The following is a 23,209-nucleotide window of genomic DNA, read 5'->3' as shown; positions in this document are numbered from 1 at the left end:
TGTGAGAAAACAAATACAGCAAAAAAGGTGAGCTGAACCATGTTGGTGTCAGACCTACACCAGTATCCTCTCCTCTAAAGGGAAGGAGGAAGCCATTGGGACAGAAAGAATAGCTAGAGAGGTGCAAGATCTTTTGCTTTTTGTAACGAGAAACAGTTAGGTTGGCCTAATTGTCTTGTTGTATTTCACTTCTCCCAACTGCAGAAAAGAGTACATTGAGGAGTAACTTACATCAACACAAGAACAAGAGTTTGGAGTACACCTGGGATGTTTCAAAGAACCATTCTAAAAATGTCCTGGGGACACTCACCATACCAATGACTTTTCTCAAGGCAAAATACTTTTCTGTCAGGTCTCCTGCCTCGCTCAGGGGAGCATCATAGTCATAACTAGTGGGCTGAGGCATATAAGGCATATTAGCACCTAGGGGAGGAGGAAAAAAGAAAAAGCAATAAAAACAGTGGAAGAGATGTTTTTTTTCCAAAGATATCAACTGTCAGAATTCTTTCCAATTACAGCCATATTTTGCTACATTTTTAGATTCAGTGTAGGTCTTGATGTTTGGGATTTGGCATAAAAAACTGTTCCTGAAGGAGGACAATGTCCTTGTGAGCTTACACCACTCTGTGAAATATTCTGAAGAGAAACACATTTATCTGTATTCCAACTGTTTCACAGCACTGAGTGAAGCAGAAATAGCCTTGGAAAAGACAAATACCATGTGGGTTTGGTATAGCATGTTGGCAATAAACAAAGAACAGCTAGTGCAGTCGTGTCCTTTGCCATGTGCAAGTAGGCACAGCTTATTCTTTCACAAAATACATAACTACTTAATTCATAAACTGGTCCCCACCACCATTAGTATAACTTAAATAATTTCTTACCATTCCAATAGGCAAAGTTAGTCCCACCTATAAACATGTACCTAAAAAGAAAAAAAATCAGGTTTTCTGAACTGGGAAAAGAAATCCCCCCAAAATTAAGCTCTACTGAACACAGACTTACAGGTTAACATTAGCACCACATGCCAGGATTTCATTAAGTGTTTTAGCTATAGCTTGTGCGGGCACAACAGAATGACGGTGCCCCCAGTGATCCAACCATCCAGTATAAAACTCAGAATTAACCTGAAAGGAGGAAGGGCAAAAGAGGAAGGGAAAACATGAAGAGGGAACAAGAACAGAATGCAATCTGAATTACGGTTCCTAACTGTAAAAGGGAAGGAAAAAAAGGCACCCTGACTAATCTGAGCCATTTTCAAACTACTATAAATACAGCAAAGTACATAATAAATCAGTCCTTTTCAGCAGACTACAAGTCAAAGGAAATTAAAGGATTGTTTCAATAAATTTACAGGGACATTTTGAAAACAATTGCTTAAGCATCAAAGAGTATGGATTTCCTGGGAACCTGGCAACAAGGATGTGTTTCAGATGCTTGGCATTCAAATAAATGATGGAACCAACATATTCTTTGCAGAATAGCATACACAAACTGGATGTAATGAAAAATACTTCAAATTGCTTTCTAAACAACTCCTTAGCACAGAGATAATCTTGTACCCTCAATGGGCCTTTTCCCTTTGTCAAAATGGCTTCCAGTGTTCTCAAATCCCACTATAGCTTGTATAAAACCTCTACGGTAGCTGAAAACAGGAAGCAACTTCTAATCTGCCCTTTTAATTCTGCTTTTAACTTTTACCTACACACATATCTCACTAACTTGTCTAACCATCCTTAGCGTTTCCGCTGCTTTGTAAACATTTGTCTTAGCAAGAAAAGCTACTGAAGCAAAATCATTACTTTTTGAGACTAAAATAGCATTTGCAGAACAACAGATAATGTGGATTTGACAAACACACAGAGAAGCTCCTCTATTCACTTTTTCTGACTTGGAAGTTATGTCTTTGTCAACAGGTCCCTAAAATTGTTCAATGCACTGCTGTCAACCCCTCTCTGATTAACAACTTCAAGATTAGACATGATACAAAAAGTTTAAATGAAAACACATACCAAAGGGCCCTTAGGTTCACTGCTCCTTTGAGCTAAGAATGCTGCTGTAACATTGCCACCTGTAAACAGAAAGAAATAAAATTGAATTGCTATATGCATGATTTTCTGGGTCTGTCATTTTATTGAAATTAGTGTCTTATCTCCCTTTCAGCCTAGCAAAAATCATGACAAGAAAGCTACTCCAGCAAACATAGGAATCAATATTTTTGATTTTGATGTTTAACTTGCAAAACTTATTTTAAATATACATGTACATATATGCTTGTGTACATGTCTTTGCTTTTGAGACACATCTTTTGAAAACCCAGCTTTTCTCAGAAATTACATCCTGGCACAAAGAAATCTGAGATGTGTCAGAATTGCTATTGATCATTGGAAAGTCTAAGTCTGGAGTTATGTTACCAAGGCTACGGGGAAGAGTAGAAACCAGGCAATCTCTAAAGAGGTGTTTCACTTTTGATCACTCCTAGTGGCTCAAGACACAGAGGCTGGAAACAGCTACTCTGGTGAGTGGCTCACCATTGCATAGAAGATACACATGAAGACATCCACAATTTCATTCAACTTGCAAGAAAACAGATCCATGTGAAGCACATGTGTTTGGCTGTAGAGAGAATAATGTACAGAAGAGGCTGCACAACAAAAAAAAATTAAAATATCTGTCTTGGAGTCTGTTTCTTGTGCCTTAAGCCTATTTTGTCAAGTCCATGCAGTACACAATCATTTAAATCCTTAACGCTCCTATCAAAAGGGTACTCTCTGATCACACTACTAATGCTTAGCCATTCTTCAGACCTATATCACAGCAAATTGTAGCAGTGTGCACATTTCCAATGATGATCTTCAACAGTATTTTTTTTTTTCTAATAACCTTTGGTGTAAAAAGAAATGTATTTGGATGTCTGGATTCCAGGACAGACAGAGGACATTAAAAAACCCCAACACCAAAAAGGAATATTAAAAAAATACAAGGAATCAATGCTAATTATTATTGCAAATTTTTAGGAGATATATGCTATAAGCAGTGTAAATTGGCTACTCGTGATTTCAAGATGCAAGGAAATGATTATGACTTTCTAACTGGGTGCTCATGGGTGATTCTTGTATGTCAAATACACATAAATACCCGTTACCCCATTTAAACAAAGCAGGCATGTTGGCAAGCAGTCAAGTCAGTTTGTCTTGCCACAAACACACAGAACTCAGAATTTTTGGAATCAAACAGTACTCTCCAACCTGGAGCAAAGTCCACCGTTGCATAAAGACCCTGGAGAGCCCCACATTTTAAGTGAAACTGGCTTGCACCATCAGTTGTGAAGAGCACCACCTCATCCCCAAGATGCAGGCGAAAGAGCCTCAGAAGGAAGCGCAGGTAGTTGTAGTCACAAGCAAAGTAGCTTCCATACTCATTCTCCACCTGCAGAGTAAAAGCAAGTCAGTAAAGCCATACCAAATTCAGTCTGCATCTGATAACAAAACAGAAAGCACAAGTTCAACCCTCTTCTTCCTTTGATAGCAATGTTGAAAATGTCATTTTAACTCTAGATCTGAGGAGTATGAGAAGACAAGACTCATTCCTCTCACCTGTATTTTACAGTGGAGCCATCATTGTGCAGAGCTAAGCCATTTTCCTGCAAAATTCCACCCCCCCTCCAAAGTATCTACTTAGCTATAGTGATCATAATACAGTCTCTATTAAAATTTGAGATCTATAACCCACCTACTGAGCAGACCAATAAAACCATAGAACAGGTTGTGAAATGATCAAAACTACAACAAAACTGGACATTCAGAACAGAGACATCTACAAAGGGCTCACATGAACCACAAAGCCCTGACCTGGACTCAAAAGGACTTAAGGGAGAACAACTGTGCTACTACTGAGAGGTATGCATCTTTCCCCTTTTCCAAGGAGATGAACTTTTCAGCTTCAGATCCAATAGGTTCCAATCCTGAAGGTTATTTCTGAAAATCCTGTTAAAAGCATCCTATTTCTGCCAAAGAATAATTTTGCCCAGTGCTTCTACTCAACAGACAAAACACACTGTTCAACAAAATTATCTTGGGCATATTACAAGAAGGATCTCTTATCCCATCCTGTGCCAGTCAGGGAGTTCAAAGAAATTGAAATAAATGATCAATACTTTGTTATGATCAATACTACAAATATAGGACAATCACTCTCACATATCTATCTGGAAGGAGTTTAGGACAGAAGCTACTCACCATGAACATACAAAATTGTGTCCTGAAACATTTACAATTTAAGTTAGGTGCTAAATTAGGCTTACTCCATACTGCTTTTGCTTCTATCTAAGGGTATTCTTATTCCCCTTTTTCCTGTCAGATTGTTTCAGGCAACTGTATGTATTTCATCTTTATGTGAGAATTGCTACAAACCTCAGATGTAAAAAGCTACACAAGTTCCCTCTATTGCTTTATACAGCTGTGGGAAACAACTTTGACAGAGCAGATGAGGGCTCTCTAAATCCTAGAAACAGTGGATTCAGCTCTTTAGGATAAGGTATTTCATCAAAATCTTGCAGCTATCGGAAATGTAAGAAATACCTGTGACACCACCAGCCAAGACCCATGGTATGTCTGCAAGAGCAGTATAAGCATTCATGCTGCTTGGGCTCATCTGATTTTCAGAACGTTACCTGCACCATGATGATTGGGCCTCCATTTTGATAGAGATAAGGCCTCATCTTTGGCAAAAGGACACCCATCCATCTCTCTACCGCTTCCAGGTAATCTGTGATACACAAAGTATGCATGTTTCACAACTTTTCTGCCTTTTTCTAATTTTGTTTTTAATTACATATGGGCCATCCTTATGTAAGATTCTAATTATATAAATTATGAATAGCATTTAATGAACAGATTGCTCTTATACATGAACAAATGTGCTCTTCTACTTGTTCATAAATGCTTCCAGTACAGTTTACTAAAAAATAAAACATTTAAATATTGATGAACTTAGAAAATTATCAAAAGGACTTCATTACATCTCATAGGTTGTCCTAGTACATTTCGACTGGAAGACAGATTCAACTGCTGATCTATGTACTATTTTTTAAATACATAACTTAACCACAATCAGCAGAATGGAAGTTGGATATGATATCTATATATTCATCCCCTACATTCACTCCAATAAACACATTAACCTCCTGTCTCATCTTATTCTTCCATGTCTGGTTCTTAAACAGGAGCACATGAGAATGCTGTAACTCATTCTGGATTGCACACTGACCAGCCCAGAAGGATCCCCATTATGAGTGGCTGTGGCAAATCCAAAAACCTCAAAGCTGAAGCAGTCTTCTCCTCAATGGTGACAATGATTCCCCTCTTGGCACTGACTTGACAATACCTTGGAAACTTTCTCCCCTACTTTGATTGTTCTACACATTTTTGAATGCACACTTCTAACTAAAAGTATTGAAGATTTTACTCACAAGAAAACTTGAGCTGAAATATGAATTATCTAGTAATGGCCTCAAACAGAAAGTTGCCTTGCTGCTACAGTATATGTTTAATGGCCTTTTTTGATGTCTCTACCTGAATCAGAAGACCTGAGAACAATAGATTTCTTTTCCAAAAGCCATGCAGGAAGACCTCCCTGGGAAAAGAAAGGGAAACAATGACATATTTAGGAAACCTAAGAAGAATTTAGCCTCTTGTCAAGACATATACTGAGACAGGAAAACTGATTTTCTACAAAAAAGTAATAATTCCTAACAAAACAAAACAAAACAAACAAAAAAAAAAGCCACAAACTAGTAAGTTTGTATTGTAAGAAGTTACTTAGGATGCATGGATTTTAACACACTAAACCAAGACTCTTGTCTAAGGGTACATCAATGAGTAAGTCTGTCTACTTTAAGAAATACTTGCACTAGATTTACCCTAGAAGTGAGCTGTTACGAAAGGTTGTATACCATGTCCCATTCTGCACAGATGTAAGGTCCAGCTCTCAGGATAACAAGCAATCCAGTGTCATTGGCAAGCTGCAGAAAATACTCTAGATCTTTGCCACCAAAAAAGTCATATGTGCCCATCTGTGGTTCGTGGTAGTTCCATGGGACATACCTATTAAGAGAGAAAATCACCTTCCATTAAGAAACTGAGACTAAACCAGAATTCTGGAAAACAACCATTTGCACTACATGCCCCAGAGATCAGTAATGCTGCTGATCATTTGGATCACTAAAAGACAGGAGTAACTCTCTGGCCTTTCTTCTGTCAGGTATTTCATATGGCAGAAGGCATTAAAATTAATACTGAAATTAGGGTTATGTCTGCTCCCTGTCAGAGCAAGAACAAGTTCTGGTAGTGCCATTTTGAAACCATGATGTCTGTTCCAAAATGAAATAAACAGTTTTGAAGCTGGCAAGGCAGCTGGCAGCTGTATAGTGGTGGGAGGTTGATGAGGAGATGAATGTGGTAAACCACTCGTGAAGGAGGGGGCCGAGAAGGAGCACAAAACAGCACATGACCATTCATGAATGGATCACCCAGCTTTGCACAGGGAACACCAACCAAGCTGATAGGCCTATGCTGCTGCCACTGCAAAGAACTTGAAAAACACCTAAGCCTTAAATGATATTGCATCTAGGTCCCAAAAGTTTTCATTGACCAGGAACAATGCAAGTTCTGGAAAACCACCACTGGAAGAAGAATTAAGTTAAGAAATGTTAAGAGCTTGGACAAAGTAAAGCTTAATTTCAACTAAGTAATAAAGGTGTCAAACAAGCAGATCACCATTTGAAAGAACACCTCTCTCCTAACTCTAGGACTCAGGAGACCACAGCCTCGGCACAGAACATCTCACAGAAATAAAAAAAAAAAAACAAAAAACCATTTGTTTTCAAGACAACAAAGAAACAGTAATCTACCAAATACCATGAGCAGTGTTGTAGCTGATGATCCCTGCTTGACAACCGTATTTTGTCTGCCATGGTACTAAGTGGCAGTCTAGCACAGACAGACTAAAATTAGGGATGAGTACAACCTGAGCAAGGATTCAAGGGAATGTGAAAACTCATTCCTTAAAAATTTTTTAAATTCCCAAAACCGTGTCTAGTCAACAAAGATCCTCTCAGGCAACACTTTTTTACTGCCTGGGTTTGTTAGTATGTTCCACATTTAATTTTGTAAAAACCACCCAAGAGGGAAAGAAAGTCCCTAAAACAATGTTTTCAATAAGGAAGAAAAACAGGAACCCTCTCATGAGTACACTACTAAAATGGTCATACACAGACAGACATGCACATGAACATCAAAAACAGAAATTATAATCTTTTAACCCTTGTGAATAATATAGCTTCTCAAATGCCAAAATTTTAAGCCTCTGTTTCAAAAGATAAAGCTTAAAATTTGAGTGCCAGGATGGAGTCAAAGCAATGCATTCAGGCATGAAAATGTAGATTTCCCCCTCTATCTGGTATATTTTATTTCTGTGTCAAGCTGCTCTAATTGTTTCTGAAGCACAATTAACTCACTTGTAAAAAAAACAAAACTACACGTGCATTTAATGAATATATGAACCATGTGAAAATATACTCATTGAAGAGTTTTATGGACTTGTTCAGAAACAAGTCTTAATGTTTAAATACACTTAACACTGTCTGAGGTGAGGATGAAAGAGTTTCTCCAGCTCCCTTTTGCTCAAAATGGAAGAAGACAGACAAATTCTTCCAGAAACAGTTTTCATTTATGTCACATGCTTGACCAGAACACTGGAAAAAAAGCAGATTGCAGCAGAGAAAAAGGGAAGAAGAATAAGAACAAAACCGATTTAAAACCTATTTGAAACTGTTGTTTTATATAATGAATCATGATAAAAATTTATTTTAAACGCTGGTCTAAAAATCACTTTAACCCTCCAATATACTTTCTACAGCTAGTGATGGTCTCAAATGAAACCACTGAAGTTGCTATCTTTAATGAGTATATTTGTTACATACCATTGTCAAAATTTACAGTCAATTGTCAATCCTGTACTGCTTTAGCTACAGAATAATGAACTTATAAAGGAAACTCTCATCCTTTTTCAAACTTGAAATATGGTATTTATTCTGTATTTGAGTTTACTTTCTATTCACACACAATTTCTAAGCTTCATGCTATAACCGTCCTTTCTTTAGTAGTCACAGCTTTCCTCTCCTATTTTAGAGATTATCAACAGGCAAAATATCACACTTCAACTTCCTTAATGTACAAGATAATTCTCTCTGTAATAGCAGGGTGAGATTTTTAATAGTGTAAAATTAAATAAACTGTAATACTTTCATAAATGAGCATGGTAGTTAAATTACTCATATATGAGTCTTTAGAAACAGTAATTTGTGCTTAAATTTTAAATATTCCATATTCTAAACAGTCGCTCCTTCATAGAAGGACTTTGTACATGTTTACACATTTCTGTTCATTAGTCAACAAATAGAGTAAAGCAAAGAAAATGCTCAACATTCTTCAACCTTCTATGAGCCTTTAAAGGTAACTGTGGATTCTTCCAGGAAGCATCTCCACTGATCAGTGAATTCTGTATACACCTTCTGCCCCATCTAGTGGCAATTGTTTAACTGCTCTGCACAAAACAAACCCCAAACCTCCCATGCTTTCCAGGTGTCTTCATCAGCCAGTACCCATTTCCAGCTGGCAGACACAGCTCAGAAACTGAAAACAAGGACAGTTACCTGTGTGACCAGACACTTCTGCTGAGGTGGGGAGTGAGCTCCTCAGCATCCTCCTTCATCACCTTCTGGAACATCATACCAACCACAACATTAAATTTCAACCTGCTCTTTAGAAGGGGTAAGCCTTGATCACTTAGGCTTTAATATAAGATCAAGCTTACTGTCATCTGTTTTCTCATGTTCTGTTATTGCTTATGTTACCAGGTGCAGACAATTATAATCATGTACTGACTTCACATATTCCAGAGACCAGGAGGAGCTACTGCCTCAGCCATGAGCTGAAGGATGCATCAAAGCACAGAGAGCCTTTTGGAAAAAAGGCTGCAGAGAACGGGAAGGAGAACATGTCTGGTTGGTTTTATCCACAAGGTATTTACAAGCACAATCCCATAATATAAGGATCCTGTTTGCCTTGAAGTGATAAACCTCACTGGGAACGCCTTGATAAGAACAAGGAAGGTTCCCATATTTCAAATTATAGCAGGAAAAAAATCACAAGCAGCAAAATCACAGTCTTCAGATGAGGCCTCAAGATTGGGAGTCCAACTACCACTTTCTGTCAGAGAGTCTGGCAGTGCTGCTGCCTATTCATTCCAGAATGACTTCACAAAATTTGTATCTCTGTCCCTTGCTAGCAGTATTACTGATCCAGGAAAGAGTATACAGAAGAAGAGAAAACAAAACCCAATCACATAGACCAATTTCCATTTTTTTTAACAAAATCACAGGGGATTACTTTGGGGTAATATGAATACTTATAGCTTTAGCTCAAATAATCAAGAGCAGTAAGACTTGATTATTGGCAAACTTCAAAGAAAAACAAAAGGGGGCTTTGGTCAGTGGGATGCTTTTTTAGCATCAGGAGAGAAAGAGAGAGTGGTTCGTGTCAAATAGAAAGACACATGGATTTGATTCTTGTAGAAAATGCAAGGCACAGGAGCACTTTCTGCTCTCTGTACAAAAGTACACTTTTATATTTATCTTTCACCATAGTAGAAAAAATCCAGACGTGAGCAATAAGGGGAGAGAAAGTCAAAGAATCTCAGTCTGCTCTTAGAAAAGCAAGAGGAGACTAATAAAGCTGTTACGATGTGATCCAGCAACAACACCTAATGCCACAGTTGCCATAACAATTTGCCAGCTGCACAGCACCTTTTGTGCCAAAACAGACACAGCTCAGCTTTCCCAAGACCAACAGAGATCAGTTGGCACTGGCAAAACAACAAATCTTCACTCCTTTCTGCACAGCAGAAAGACACTAATGCAAAACAGTAAAGCAGAGTCAGAGATTTCAACAAGGGAAAAAAGCAGAAAAGAAAGAAGGAAAAAACCCACCTTGTTAGTGGGAGATCACAAATGAAGAGGGAGAAAGCAACAAGAAAAAACCCAAACCGGCCCTGCAGCAATTTTGCCACTGAACAACAGTGATAAGGGGAATGGAAAAAAAACATCCCTATCTCAAAATGCCAGTGATGCATCAGAGACATGAAAAGGCAATTTAAATTTTTTTTAAAAAAGAAAGGGACTGTTTGAAAAAGCTGGAAATTAACAAAGGGCATTGAGAACACATAGGTGTTGGGAGGAGGAGGAAAATTAATCAGAGACATAAGGGAAGTATGAGACACTATAGATCATAGGAGTCACTGATCATGGGGTCAGTCACAGGCTGACCTTCAAGCCAAACATCAAAAGGTGTAATTTTCTAGTCCACTATAAATTACTTTTATTTCAGCAAAAACTAATTACTTGGGCGCAAATCCAGCAACCCAGTCCTAAGCAAGCGTGTTACTTAATCCCATTTCTCTTATTAATGTGAGCAAAGACAGAACTTGATTCCTTAATAGAAAACAATAAAAACAACCATAAAACCACTCACCAGAGAGTGACTGTATCATTCCAACACAGGCCACAGTCTTTAAGATATGCAAAAAAAAAAAAAAAATAGAGAACCCTAAATTTGGAAAAATTCAACTTTTCTTTCTTTCTGTGCTGTCTGTTCTTCATCTACTAACTCTGACTAGTCTCATCCCCAAGTGTACAAAGCAACCATGCAACTTGCAGGTCTAACAACAATACAGATTTCAAGGGTGAGAAAGGAGTGGTGGTACAATACTCCTACTGAGCCTACAGGCTCTGCACTGTAAGAAGCTGAACTTTTTACAGCACAAAAGCAGGTGGTTTCAAAGAGAAGCTTTAAGCCTTGCAATGACTTAAGAAAAGAAAACAAACCTGTCTGGGAATTACAATTGCCTGAAAAGATGGTGCCTTAGACATCATCACTTTCCTTGTCAACGAAGCTATGGCAAAAACAAGAGAAAGCTGAAGTCTTTTTATCTGTTGAATTAAGTACACGACCAGGTAGAAAAGACAAGGAAAATGAACTAAGGGTTTTGTACACACACACACAAAAATGAAAGCTGTTTAAGTTTTTTGGTTGTTTTTTTTTTAAAGAAGTACACCTAGTTCCCATCCACTTATCTAAATTTAAATGCTTCTGGTGAAATAGCTTGAAATAGCTTTTAAATGTTACTGCAGTCTTCACCAACATTTTCAAGGCTTCTGGGTGATACCAACCCAGGCTGTACTAACAGGTTATTGTCTCCTCACACCTAGTCTGCCTTTTGACCAGAGAGTACAATGTCCCTGGCAGAGGCAGAGCACGCATGATTGTTCCATAGTTCCTAAAGTTCACAGTCCAACAATTTCTTTCTGGTCACATTTGCACCCTGGGTTGTGAAGCCAGAGATGTTGCCTATCATCAGCGAAACAGACTGCTGGTTACAACCTGCCCAGCTGTCCCCATTTATGTGTTTAAAAATCATCCTGTACCACTCTTCACTTCTCTTGAGCTTCCTCACATATTACTGGAAAAATAATAAACAAGTAACAGTGCCAGCATTCCTCTTAATGACTTCGCATACAGCTCCCAGGACCACAAATCACTCGGAAAGTCAACAGCTACTCACGTTTGAATGGCATCAAGCCCTGCCATCTTCATCTTCAGCAGGCGGTCTTTCCAGTAATACGAGGGCACCCGCGAGTAGTGAATGCTACCGGAGATGTAACGGAAAGGTTTCCCATCCTTGACAAAGCAGTTGGAATCATAATCAATCCCAAAACTCCTCTCAGGTACATTCTGTACACAAAAACAAAACAAAAAAAAAGACACAGTATAATTTTTCTAATTTTTCTCAGCCTTGAAAGACACAGAGAACAGGCTATACAACATCTGTGGGTTGTCTACAATAGAAGATACAATGGACCTAAAATAAGAGATGGTGAATGACTTTTCTCTAGCTATCTATAGCCCACCTGAGTCTTAGCACAACAAATCAGCAAAAGGGAGCCAGTGCAATGTGTCACAGGATAAAAGAACAAGGAAACTAGCAGATATAGCTCAAAGAAAACACACTCCCTCCTGAAAAATGGAGGATGAAATTGCTAAGCCAATATGCCTATCCTTAGAGTGTCATTAAACAGAGTAACTGTGGTAACACTTTACCATCATTTCAAGACTACAAACTCCAAGGAGGAAGACAACAGCATCTTCTATCCACAAAAAAGGCATTATTTTACAAAAAAACCTAGAAAATGTTGTGGAAAATGTCCATGATACACATAGCAATTCAAAGCATTCTGCCAACAGTGAACAAGTGAAATTGTGTGGTGGATGTGTAACAACAGGTATGAGGGGATACAGCAAGGAGCTGGCAGGGAAACATGAAAAACAAGGGGCTGCCAAGTGCTGCACAGCACAGGCTTTTTATGCTCTGTTTCCACAAACATGGGCCCATTCTTAAGATTACTTTATTAAGATAAATAAATCTTGATTCAACAAAGGTATGGGCATGTCAGGCCTTTCCAAAATCAGGACCACACAGAGTTCAGAAATACAAATCAACTGCTCTGGAATAAATGTAACTCAAAGGTTGGGATTCTCCATAGGAAATTATGATGCTGTAGTAACTCTAGGCTGTTAGACCTCAAGCAAACTATTGCTGCAGAACATACACAGGTATGTACAGCTGCTTACTTCCTGTTCAATTTAAATGTATGTGACTTTTTCCTCATCTTTCATTTATAACCCGTGTCTTGACAGCTGGGCATGCTGCACTAAAATGGAATTGTTTTGTGTGTACCCATGAAGGAAACTATTCACCCTTACAGACACCAAGCAGATGCTTCACATTCTTCAAACAGTTTTACTCTAAGGCACTGTAACAAGTCACAGCACTAATGCAGAACTGAGTGCTTCAAAATTATCATGACTAAGTGGAACTCAGAAACCAAATGCAACAACACAGAAAAGAAACAAAAAAAACCCCACCACTATTGATAGAAGCACCTTACATTAAAAGGTCATTATCCCTGGAAATAAGGAGAGGCAAAATAAATTGTTGTAGTTTCCCTCTGTAAGAGGATTTTAGCCCCTTCATTCAGACTAACCATATCAAGAGGTCTGTGGAAAAGACACTTGTTCGATTCATGGCAGAGAACTGTTGAGATGATGAATGTTGAAAAATCTGTTTACACACCCTCAGGGACAGACACTTCTGTCCAGAGAGCCATGGCTATATTAAAACAATTAAAGGGAGGTATTAATTATGAAAGTGGATATCATTGAACCAGTTACCATTTAGAAGTCAGGTTTTTGAAGCTGTGACCATAGCTGTAAATCACCTTTCCAACACATACACTTCCTGACACAGTGGGTGAGGAGAGGGAGGAAGTTACCAGAATACTTTGAATTCACCTTATTCATCATTCATTGTAAACCGATTTCCTTCATTATCAATTCCTCAGCATTACTTCATTGTCAGTGGATGATCCAGAGCTTGCAACAAAAACAAGAGAGTTGTCCTCATGAATTTATGTCTGGCTCTGCCAATACTGTATACTCAGCATGGTGAATATGCATGGAATTCATTCCCACTCTGTCACTAGATGGGCTAGTGGCTCTGCTCGTTTGGTAAGCAACACAAACAGCACTGTTTGGGGTGCCAGTTCCTTCATACCAAATCATATCAGTGCCCAGCTGAAAATTCAGACCCGTACAGGCAATGATATCATGTTGCACCTTACATCCTCAGAGCATAGTCACATGGAAAAGAGAAGAATTAAAGAATTTGTCCTTGCTTAAATCAAGAGTTTATTTTTGCAACCTTAATGCTATTTCAACATTTTATAATGTGCATGTCTCTTAACATAAGATTTTTTTCTCATCTCCAACACACAGAACTGTTTATCGGTGGCAAAAATCTCTCATTCCCCAAAATTTACAAAACAGAGGGCTTTTTCCTTATTTAGAAAGCAAACAAATGTGGGTACAAATCCTCCATCTCTGAAGATTTTTAGCCTCTCTTAGACCAACCACAGAACACCCCTTTCTCTACCTCAAAGCTTAAGCATCAAAACTGAGAACCACAAATCACCCATTTTCTTCTGTCCCTTACAAAAAATTCTCATAGTAACCTTTCTCTGCTCTCTCTGTGGTCCTTTTCTCTGCATCACATCCCTCACCCCTGCTGTCTGCACCTTTTTCTCCTAGTAGGCTTTAGGCAAATGTAATAGTGGCCTTTCCCACTTTCCACCATGACTCATTTAGCAGTAGGGGTGTAAGAGTTTACAAAACTAGTCAGGTTTATTGTTGGTAGCTTTTTGTTGATAAATAGAATGAGTGTGTTAAAACTATTCAGCACAAACTGCTACAATCCATACTGGTACAAAATAAAAGGTCATTAGAGGCCTTATGGTTGTTTATAAGAATAAAGTTTTATTAAATCCCAACATTTAAAGCATTTGTTATACCACAATTTACATATTTTCCAATCCATTCTATAGTAATTATATAATAAATATAATTTTCACAAAGTGATTATACTATTATATTCTGCCATTAATTAACTCCTACTCAGCCCCTAATGAACTGACCTTTTACAGGATGAAATATATATTAATTTAGTTAAATTCTCCAGATTAAATACATTACACACACACATAAAATTTACAAAAAAAATTTAAAAATTTAAAAAATAAGCAGCACAGCTATTTTTCACAATCTGAAATACTGAACACAGGTCTGCATTGTGTACATTCATATCAAAATGGAAAAACTATAGAAAGAACCATGAAGGACAGTTAGAGATAGCTGATTAGAGAGATTATAGAAACGGTTCATTCCTTTTATCAAACAGAAACTTGATCTAGGATACTTTCCATTCATAATTAAAAAGCAAAATAAGAAAAGGCTTTGAAGTCTTTTGGCATAGAAAGAAAATATTTTAAGTAAGAAGTAATCACCAGCAAACAATCTTTCAGAGGGAGAGATACAGAAAAAGGGCAAAAACTAAATTACATCAGGAGAACTCAATAAATGTATGAAATGACAATATGACCACTCCTAAAAGGATGCATTTCTATTTCTGAAATGATACATAATCATTTTCCAAGAGAGGCACATACAAAGTAATGAAGAAATTTTGGGATGGAAGGACCCCTTCAGCTATGTTTTTGCATACACTTGATCAGAATGAAGAGAGAAATAAAAAAGGGCAGGGAAAAAAAAGTAAATAATACTAGCAACTCACTGAGAAACTGACACAATCTAAAATCAGTCCCAGAAATGCCTCCTGTTGAGGAAACTGGCTTAACAATTAGCCTTCTTAACATGGTAAGAACATTCAGTGCAACAAGCACAGAAATCCTCCTGGACTACTGGCCAGGTGAGAATACTCTGCACCACTAAGCACAGAACACAGCTCATAACTGAAGGCAAGTTGACAAGTAACCAGAGGGTTACAGGCAATCAAAATTCCTTCCTCCTAAAAACATCTGACACTATGTCACTGACTGCTAAAACCCTCAGATGGATCTCACATGGACAGTGGGCAGTGTTGAATACACATGGATACTTTAGGATACTTAAGCAGATAGTATCGCAAAATCATAAAAAAAAAGTTTACAAAATTATAAGTGGTGGGAAACAAATTGTCTAATCTGGCAAGCAGAGAGCATGGCTGGTAAAGTATTCAGTCTTTCAGAAGAGGACTGACTTCTCCAACAATTCCACTAATCTTTGTGACACATTTACAGTATTTCTCATTATTCCTGAGTAAAAATATGTTTGTACAGAGGAGCAGGATACAAAACGAGCATAGGAATTAGAAGCTCTGCCTGGGAGATATTCAGAGTGGATGAAGTCAAACCTCAAAATCTAACTTAGAAAAACCCTTAACTTTACAAAGTTAAGTACTTTTCACACACACTCCTACCTATCTCCTTCAATATGAAAACAGAAGCTAGAAGCTGAAGAACAAAACTGAGTGTTTATGGTTGTCTGGTTCAGGATCACATAGGAAGGCAGGAAAGGACTGAACACCACAGCTCTGGTCTCCCACTCTCAGTCTCCTGGATAAGAACCACTCTCTCTTGCAAGTCTGCCTGAAAGGAACATGGGCACTGGTGGCCAGAAAGGCAGAGCAAGGGAAACCATGTGACTACAGCTGCAGACTACAGAGGCAGGTTTTCCAGGCTCTCATGGTTTGTGATGTTTCATGCAGCAGAAATGAAGTGGGAGAGGAAGAGAGAGAAGATGCACAGAAGTGTTTCATTAGCCTGGACAAAAGTCACACATGATTTTACATCCTGGCTTTCTTACATGAACGCAAAGATATAGAAAAAAGAATGTTTGTATCAATTATTCTCTATTACCTCAAAAATCCCGTAATTATGCGAATTTATGGTAAGACCTTCTGTGAAAGATGGGAAGAAATCCTCTATCCATTATGCCGTAGCAGCTTCTCTCCTATGTGGCCATCAGACAACCAGGACACTGACATGCAAATGCTCTTAGGGAAAGTCACCTGCTGCAGAGTTTAGTCTCATTAAAAGAGGACATAATTTACTTAAATATTAAAGTCTTTAACTTATTTGCATTGTATTGAAATAGCATCTATTTACTCTTGCAAGAGAAAAATGATGGAGGAGAAATTAGGCAGAAATAAAAAATACAGAATGAATACAAAGGACACTGATTATTTCCACTTTGGAATTAGAGCTTTTTACATGGAGGTACTGTATGCTTAGACAGCAACAGAAGTTAATTTTGGAATTTTCCTCATTTGCTTTTATTAGAGCTATTTTCAGTAACCAATTACTGGATGCCCAGCTATTCTGGGGAAAATGCCTGAGAAAGATAGTTACTTTCACCTTTTGATGTCCGTCTCACCAACTTTTTACCTGGACAAAACTGAATTTCAGAACTGATGCCTGGCAATTGACAGTACTAGTAAGAACACAGACTGGAAGCCCTGGCACATGCTGCAGACAGCTAGCAGGATAAAAATATCCAGTCTCAATTAAAAAAAAAAAAAAACTAAACTATTAAACTCTTCCTTTCCCATAACAACTCTAGCATTAAGCCTCCTAGATTTACATACTCAGTGCACACTCTTGCAGACCTTTCTGCAAAGCATGCAGAAGTGACTTCACTGCACAAGCTCAGAACTTCACCTGCCTGAGATTTGATAAGGCAGCTGCCTGATGGATACCAAACAGTGGAACATGAAGTAGCTGCAGGACACAGGTATTACTAAATATGCACAGGATACACATTATCTCTGTGACATCAGTATTATCTTTAAATGCAGAACCTCAACGATAATGAACTCAAAGACATAATTACTTCAGTAATTTAACATGTCTCAAATTTGTTTCATAGGCCCAAGATACAGTTAGTGTTTTCTGCTCAAACTTAACAGAACCTGCTGAAGTTCAGCCCAACACATCTTCTCTGGCTTCCCTGAAAAAGGATCTGCTTTCATAGTAGAAGAGCCAATATACTGGCCAAAAAAAAAAAAAAAAAAAAAAAATTAGAAGTCTGTCAAATGGAAAACCCCTCAAACTCCTCAAGGAGAATGTAGAATAATCTCTGTTATTTCGGCTCTGCTGCCCAGCCTCATGGGTATTCCATAGTACATCGTTCCCGGGCTGACGTAGACAAAGGTATTCTGCCCAACTTGGTACAAGCCAACAAAGAATGGATTCAGAAGATAAGCTCCTGCATTTAGAGGGAAAATCTGCCCTCCATGAGTATGGCCAGAGAGAATTAAATTTATGTCTGGCCTCTCCTGAAGGGCCCACTTTGCAGCAATTGGCTGATGAGCTAAGAGCACTATTGCATGCTCACTGCTACAACCTCTGAGAGCTTTTTTCAAATCCATGCCATGTCCCGAATAGCGCAACACATCTGCTTCAATATCATCCACGCCAGCCAGGCAGAACCAGTCAGAAGTGCTCTTTGGTGAAACAATCTTCACATTCTCGTTATGCAACGGCTGAATGTTAAATGATTTTAACAGCTCGAACCAGTTGCTAACATCTGAGGTGTAGTACTCGTGGTTTCCTGTGACAAAGTAAGTCCCCAAAGGGGAATCAAGTTCTCCAAGAGGCTCAACAGCAGGTTGTATGATCTTTGCCTCAGCATCAGACAGGTCCCCAACAATCACAGTGATATCTGGTTTTAAAGCCTTAACCATTCTCACTATCATGGCAAGCTTGGTCTTCCCAACTGTAGGCCCCAGGTGGATATCTGAAAGCAACACCACTTTCAGGTTATTCATTGTTGAGGGCAGTTTGTGAACTGGAATCTCCACTGAATTCACAGTAGGGGGCTGGGAAGCATTTAACAGCCCAACAACAGTCAGCACAACTGTCAGCAAGACTGCCAGAACTGGTTTCAGTGCTGTTCTGTTCTTGTTGCCCGTGCCTGCCTTAGCGCCTCTCCCAGCCAAGAACTTGTAAGCCTGCTCTACAGAGCCTAGAGTGAAGAGGAAAAAGATGAGAATAATATAGGCCCCCAAGCAAGTGTAGGCAGCTAAAGAAAAGAAATAGGGCTCTTCTGCAACAAGAAACAGCAATGTAAAGAAGCTTGAATGAGCCAACGCTAGAAACATGAACACAGCTATTTTCCACAGCATGAAACAGAAGGAGCTGGCAGCTGAAGACCTGGTGAACGTGGTGACTGTGCTTCTCCAAACATGGAGAGATCCCATCAACATGAGTGTATTAGCAAACAGTGCCATTTGCAGCCTTAGAAGCCAGTGCCGCATCCTGAAATCGAGTTTTTCTGCCAGGTAACTCCGCGATAGCATCATGGAGAAGAAAACCACTCCTGCAGCCACTGCAGCCTTTGCTTCAATGGGCAGTTGCTTGAAGGAGATCATCTTTGCTTCCTGACTGTTCCCTTCTATTCTGCAGAAGTCTCCAGAAGTCAATAATGTGGTTATGAAGGGATGCCTTGGGTCAACAAAGCCTGCAACCAGGAACCAGTATGAGCCGCTTTAAAATATTACACACATTCCCTTTTTCCCAGACTGCAATAAAGGACTGTTACTCTACATACTATACAAGATGCTGGGTCATGCAGAATCACTGTCATAACAACACAAAGGAGATGTGCTGAAGTGGAGTAAATCAGACAACAGAAAAGACTGGATGCTGAAGTCCCCTTCCAAGCTCCCTGTCTGCTTCCCTCAATCATTTCTCCCCCATACCCCCTTTTCTTTTAAACACTTTTTTCTCATCAAGACTTCCTAATAGTAGATGGCAATACATCACAACAGGGTTGCAACGAGTCCTGGGAACAACCATTACAGCACTTGTAAATCCCGTACACGTTCTGGGACTAAGTTGCTTGTGATATTACCTTAATACATGATTTCTGTTCTTCTTGCCAAGCAGTTGGCTCCATCTGAAAAGCAGGCAACACCCTACATCATTCTTACCAAATGCAAGAGGTTCTACTAACACATGCTACAGCAGCAGTGAAATCCCCACTGGAACAGATGCAACTGTGGTCCCAGAAACTGCAGATGATCAGCAGATATCCTTGCCTGCTGTTGTGAATCAGATTTCTCCAAAGCCCTGAAAATCACTAGGATCTGAAAATCAGTAGGATCAGTGAAACTTACACTGTGTTTTGCTACTCACTTCCACTACATGTAAAGTTTTCCAAGACTCAACACCTGTTCTAGTATATCCTGGTCTAACAGGATGTAACCAAGTTGAAAAGGGATTCAATACTACACCCTGCTCCTTTAGAAAGGAGTACAGAATCTAATGCATGACTGTTCACAGACTTGAAACAAACAAGCAAGCATCAGTTATGTTTGAACGGTAGCAGAATTCCCTGGTTTGCTCTGTATTTTGCTCAGTCATGGTGTTTCTATTAATGCTCGGGTTGCATATTTCTATTTAGAAGAAAAAAGAAATAAAAAAAGAAATATTTATTTCAATCATAGATGAAAGAAGTTTGGATAGTCTTTCATAATATACAATAGAGACCATGTCTGACATAATAGTCCCATAATAGCATAGTTATTTTCAAAACACTTCCTGTCTCTCAATCCACACTTAGATACAGAAAGCAAGCAATCATTACAGCCAAAAATATCTCAGAACTAGGGCACAAAAGCAGCATTGTAAGGCTCAGCAGTGAGCCTGAGCCCAGAAGTCTGCGAACCCCAGTTTGCCAGGTTGCTTATCTGCTGCATATGCCCTCTCAAGCTAGTTTAAAAGAACATTATCACGTTATCACATCTGTGATGACAGGACCCTGATCTACTTTGAGGACTAGACCAAGTTTTAAAACGACCCCCTCCCTTAATGCTTATGTCAGGGAACATAAGGGAAATCGTGCCTGCCAGCCTCAGCTCCTCAAACCCTCTCAGCTGTTACTAAACTCCTCTTAAGAAATAGTGCTATTTTGCATGTATGTCTCTACAGAAAACACACAGAGCTAGGAAGATAAGAGCACAAGAAATGCCCTACTGGTTCAAGTCCATAGGTCTTCTAGGCACCATGCAATACTCTCTCTGGACAACAGCAGTAAGAAACAGTTTAAAGAAATGACAGGACCCTGGCCACAGTCTGTGGTCTGCTCCCTCATACTCCTTCAGCTGACACAGCTGCTACACTAGGGATGTTAGAGGGCAAATCCTTGCACAGTCATTTCTTGTTGGAAACGGATGTTAGAAAGTCTTGGATGTTGCTTATGAGCCTGACATATTTAAATCTGGCAAATCCATTTTTTAAAATCTGCTGAGTACTGTCAGATCCTACAACCTCCCGTGGCAGCAAATTCTTGAAACCATGTACAGTATTTTATCTGTTTGAAACTAACCTATTAAATCCCCCAAAAGTGCGAATGCTACCAACTTTGAAGAGTATTTGTTCTTGCCTGCCACCTTCAAAATTTTGGAAGGCTCAGCAACAACCTCACCCCTAAGAAAGCACACTAACTGTAACCCTATCTTCCCTTCCATAAGGTCTCACGTGATGTTGTTCTATTTTTCATACATCTTTAACCACCCGTGCCCCATCCAACTACAACATCTACCAAGGTAACAGTGTCACTCTGCCTCAAACTCGAGGCATAAAACACGAGAACTGTGGAGCATGAGGATTCGTCCTTACGCTGTGGTATTGTGTCCCCCGGGACAAGGCGGCTACAACAGAATCTGTGGAGAACAGGAAAAACCCCTTTCCCTCCTCTCACACACCACAGGATAAGCACGCTTTCCCACGGGATCTACCAGCAGTGTCGGTACCGGTTTCCCCACGGCCCCGGGCTGCTCAGCGAGGCCTCCGCGATTCCTGGGCGCGCAGGCAGCACCGCTCCGCGTTAGGCGGCACCGCCAGCCCCTCCTCAGCTCCAGCGGGCCGGCCTGCTCGGGAGAAGGGCAGGGAGCCCTCCCTGCCGCGGCTCCGGGATCTCCCTCTCGGCGCAGCCACAAGCCTGGCACCCGCGCCCCGTGCGCCGCTCATGAGCCCTAAATCGCTCATGGTTCAAAAAAGGACCGAGGCGAAGCGCCTTCCTCCAGCAGCGGCAGGAGGCCCCTGCCAGCCCTCCCTCGGCCACGCCGGCCCCCCGCGCCCCTCAGAGCCGGCCCCCGCTGTCCCCGGGTGTCCCTGGCTGAGGGGGAGGCGAGGCGGGCACTCACCGCCGCCCGGAGGAGCGTGGCCAGGGCGGCCAGCGGGAGCAGGAGCCGCAGCATGGCGGGCGGCAGCCAGGAAACGGCGGCGTCAGCTGACGGCTCCGCCGGGAAACGGCCGGCGCAGGACGGGCATCCCTCCTCCTCCTCCTCCTCCTCCTCCTCCTCCCCACCGGCACAGCGGCAGCGGCGCTCCACCCCTTTGAGCCCGGCCTCCTCCTGCCCTCCCCTCCCGGGACACCCTCCTGGCAGCCTGTCGTGTGCGCCTGAGGCTCTGCGGCTGGGTGCGTGTTAAAGCACTGATGTGCACTGTCAGGAGCTCACAGGAGACTTTGGGATGCAACCACCGATGCTGAATAGATTCAAGGATTTCTCCCACACAGAAGTTTCCAAGATGGAAAGGTCTTGCTGATCTTTACCTCCCCTGGGCAGCCCATCATCCTGACAGGAAGCACTGGGCCTGGGTGCTCTCCTTCCCATGTTAAAGCACTGTCATCCTCTTTCGGGAGCCCTGCACTGAAATCAAGAGACAGCCGCCAGTGCTGAGCACGTCTCCAAAGATTGCTCCCACGCAATAGTTGCTAGGACAGAAAGCTGATTCTGGCCTTTACCTCCAGTGGCCAGACGATCATCTGCAGCACCACCACACACACTCCAGCCGGTCCAAAGCCAGGGACTTGCCCCAGCTCCCCAGAGGAATGACAGAACATTTGCAGCTTCTGCCACCTTGGCTGGGCAGAAAGGCAGAAAGAGGCATTTTCCTAGGGAACCTCATTAACTAGTTCCCAGAGCAGCCTGAATTTTGCTCACTTTATATCCAGAGTTGAAGTTTTGCTGGCAGTTTTCCTCCTGTCAGCAGAGATTTTAAACTTGATTGCTTCATGGTTGCTCTGGCCAAGAAAGCCACAAATCATCACTCAAGAAAGTCACAAATCATCACTTTGCCCACAAGTCCCTCTCTGTTAACAAGCAACAAACCAAGGAGGGCACCTTTCCCAGTCAGTTCTCATAAAACCTGTACCAAGAGGTATAGGTGTTTCAGGAATCTTATGGACCTGTTATCAGCTATGTTGATTTACAGTTCTTCTTAGTTGCTTAAAGACTAATTTGTTGGTGTTGTCATCCTGACTGGGTGGCCTATAGTAGACTCCCACAATCACACCGGCTTTATTTGTTTGTCCTTTAATCCTTACCTGGAGGCTCACTTATGCCAGTGACTGTGCATCTCTGGGGCTGAGCCAAGGCTTCTAAGCTCCTCTTGTTTGTTCCTCATGCTGTGTGTAGAAGCACTTCAAATGCAGTTCTTTGTACCCAGTGTCTCGTATAGCCAACTAAGGATCTCACTGGCGCATGGTCTCTCAATCTTTGGTGTGCCGTTCTTTTGCTCATCCCTGGTGAGCCTCATTGTATCCCTTTGCCCTGCACAGTTCTGTGGGGAGTTAACTTAGGAGTTAGAAGTCACAGTATGAACCAGCCTACAGTATGAGTAACAAAGCCATTGGTT

The 23,209-nt window shown here is 40.6% G+C and overlaps 2 protein-coding genes across 2 annotated transcripts in view; both read right to left on the bottom strand.

Annotated features, from left to right (window-relative positions):
• GLB1 (galactosidase beta 1) overlaps positions 1 to 21,821 on the bottom strand; it is a 41,923-nt gene extending 20,102 nt beyond the window's left edge. The window contains exons 1-10 of the mRNA XM_053948488.1: positions 21,715 to 21,821; positions 11,680 to 11,849; positions 5,954 to 6,104; positions 5,574 to 5,634; positions 4,673 to 4,767; positions 3,249 to 3,429; positions 2,013 to 2,071; positions 1,006 to 1,127; positions 885 to 925; positions 311 to 423 (exon numbers count right to left, since the gene is read on the bottom strand). Of these exons, the coding sequence (XP_053804463.1) occupies positions 311 to 423; positions 885 to 925; positions 1,006 to 1,127; positions 2,013 to 2,071; positions 3,249 to 3,429; positions 4,673 to 4,767; positions 5,574 to 5,634; positions 5,954 to 6,104; positions 11,680 to 11,849; positions 21,715 to 21,768 (1,047 nt within the window). The 5' untranslated portion in view covers positions 21,769 to 21,821. The remainder of the gene's footprint in view (positions 1 to 310; positions 424 to 884; positions 926 to 1,005; positions 1,128 to 2,012; positions 2,072 to 3,248; positions 3,430 to 4,672; positions 4,768 to 5,573; positions 5,635 to 5,953; positions 6,105 to 11,679; positions 11,850 to 21,714) is intronic.
• On the bottom strand, positions 17,534 to 21,779 carry TMPPE (transmembrane protein with metallophosphoesterase domain). The gene is made up of 2 exons (XM_053948500.1): positions 21,715 to 21,779; positions 17,534 to 19,025 (listed from the first exon to the last, which is right to left on the bottom strand). Exon 2 carries the CDS (start codon positions 18,934 to 18,936, stop codon positions 17,620 to 17,622), a length of 1,317 nt encoding a protein of 438 aa, XP_053804475.1. The 5' UTR covers positions 18,937 to 19,025; positions 21,715 to 21,779; the 3' UTR covers positions 17,534 to 17,619.
• Positions 21,822 to 23,209: the final 1,388 nt, after the last annotated feature.

The sequence above is a fragment of the Vidua chalybeata genome, chromosome 1 (genome assembly GCF_026979565.1).
Source record: "Vidua chalybeata isolate OUT-0048 chromosome 1, bVidCha1 merged haplotype, whole genome shotgun sequence".
NCBI lineage: Eukaryota > Metazoa > Chordata > Aves > Passeriformes > Viduidae > Vidua > Vidua chalybeata.
Note: the sequence above shows the minus strand (reverse complement) of the source record. Positions and strands in the feature narration are given on the sequence as shown.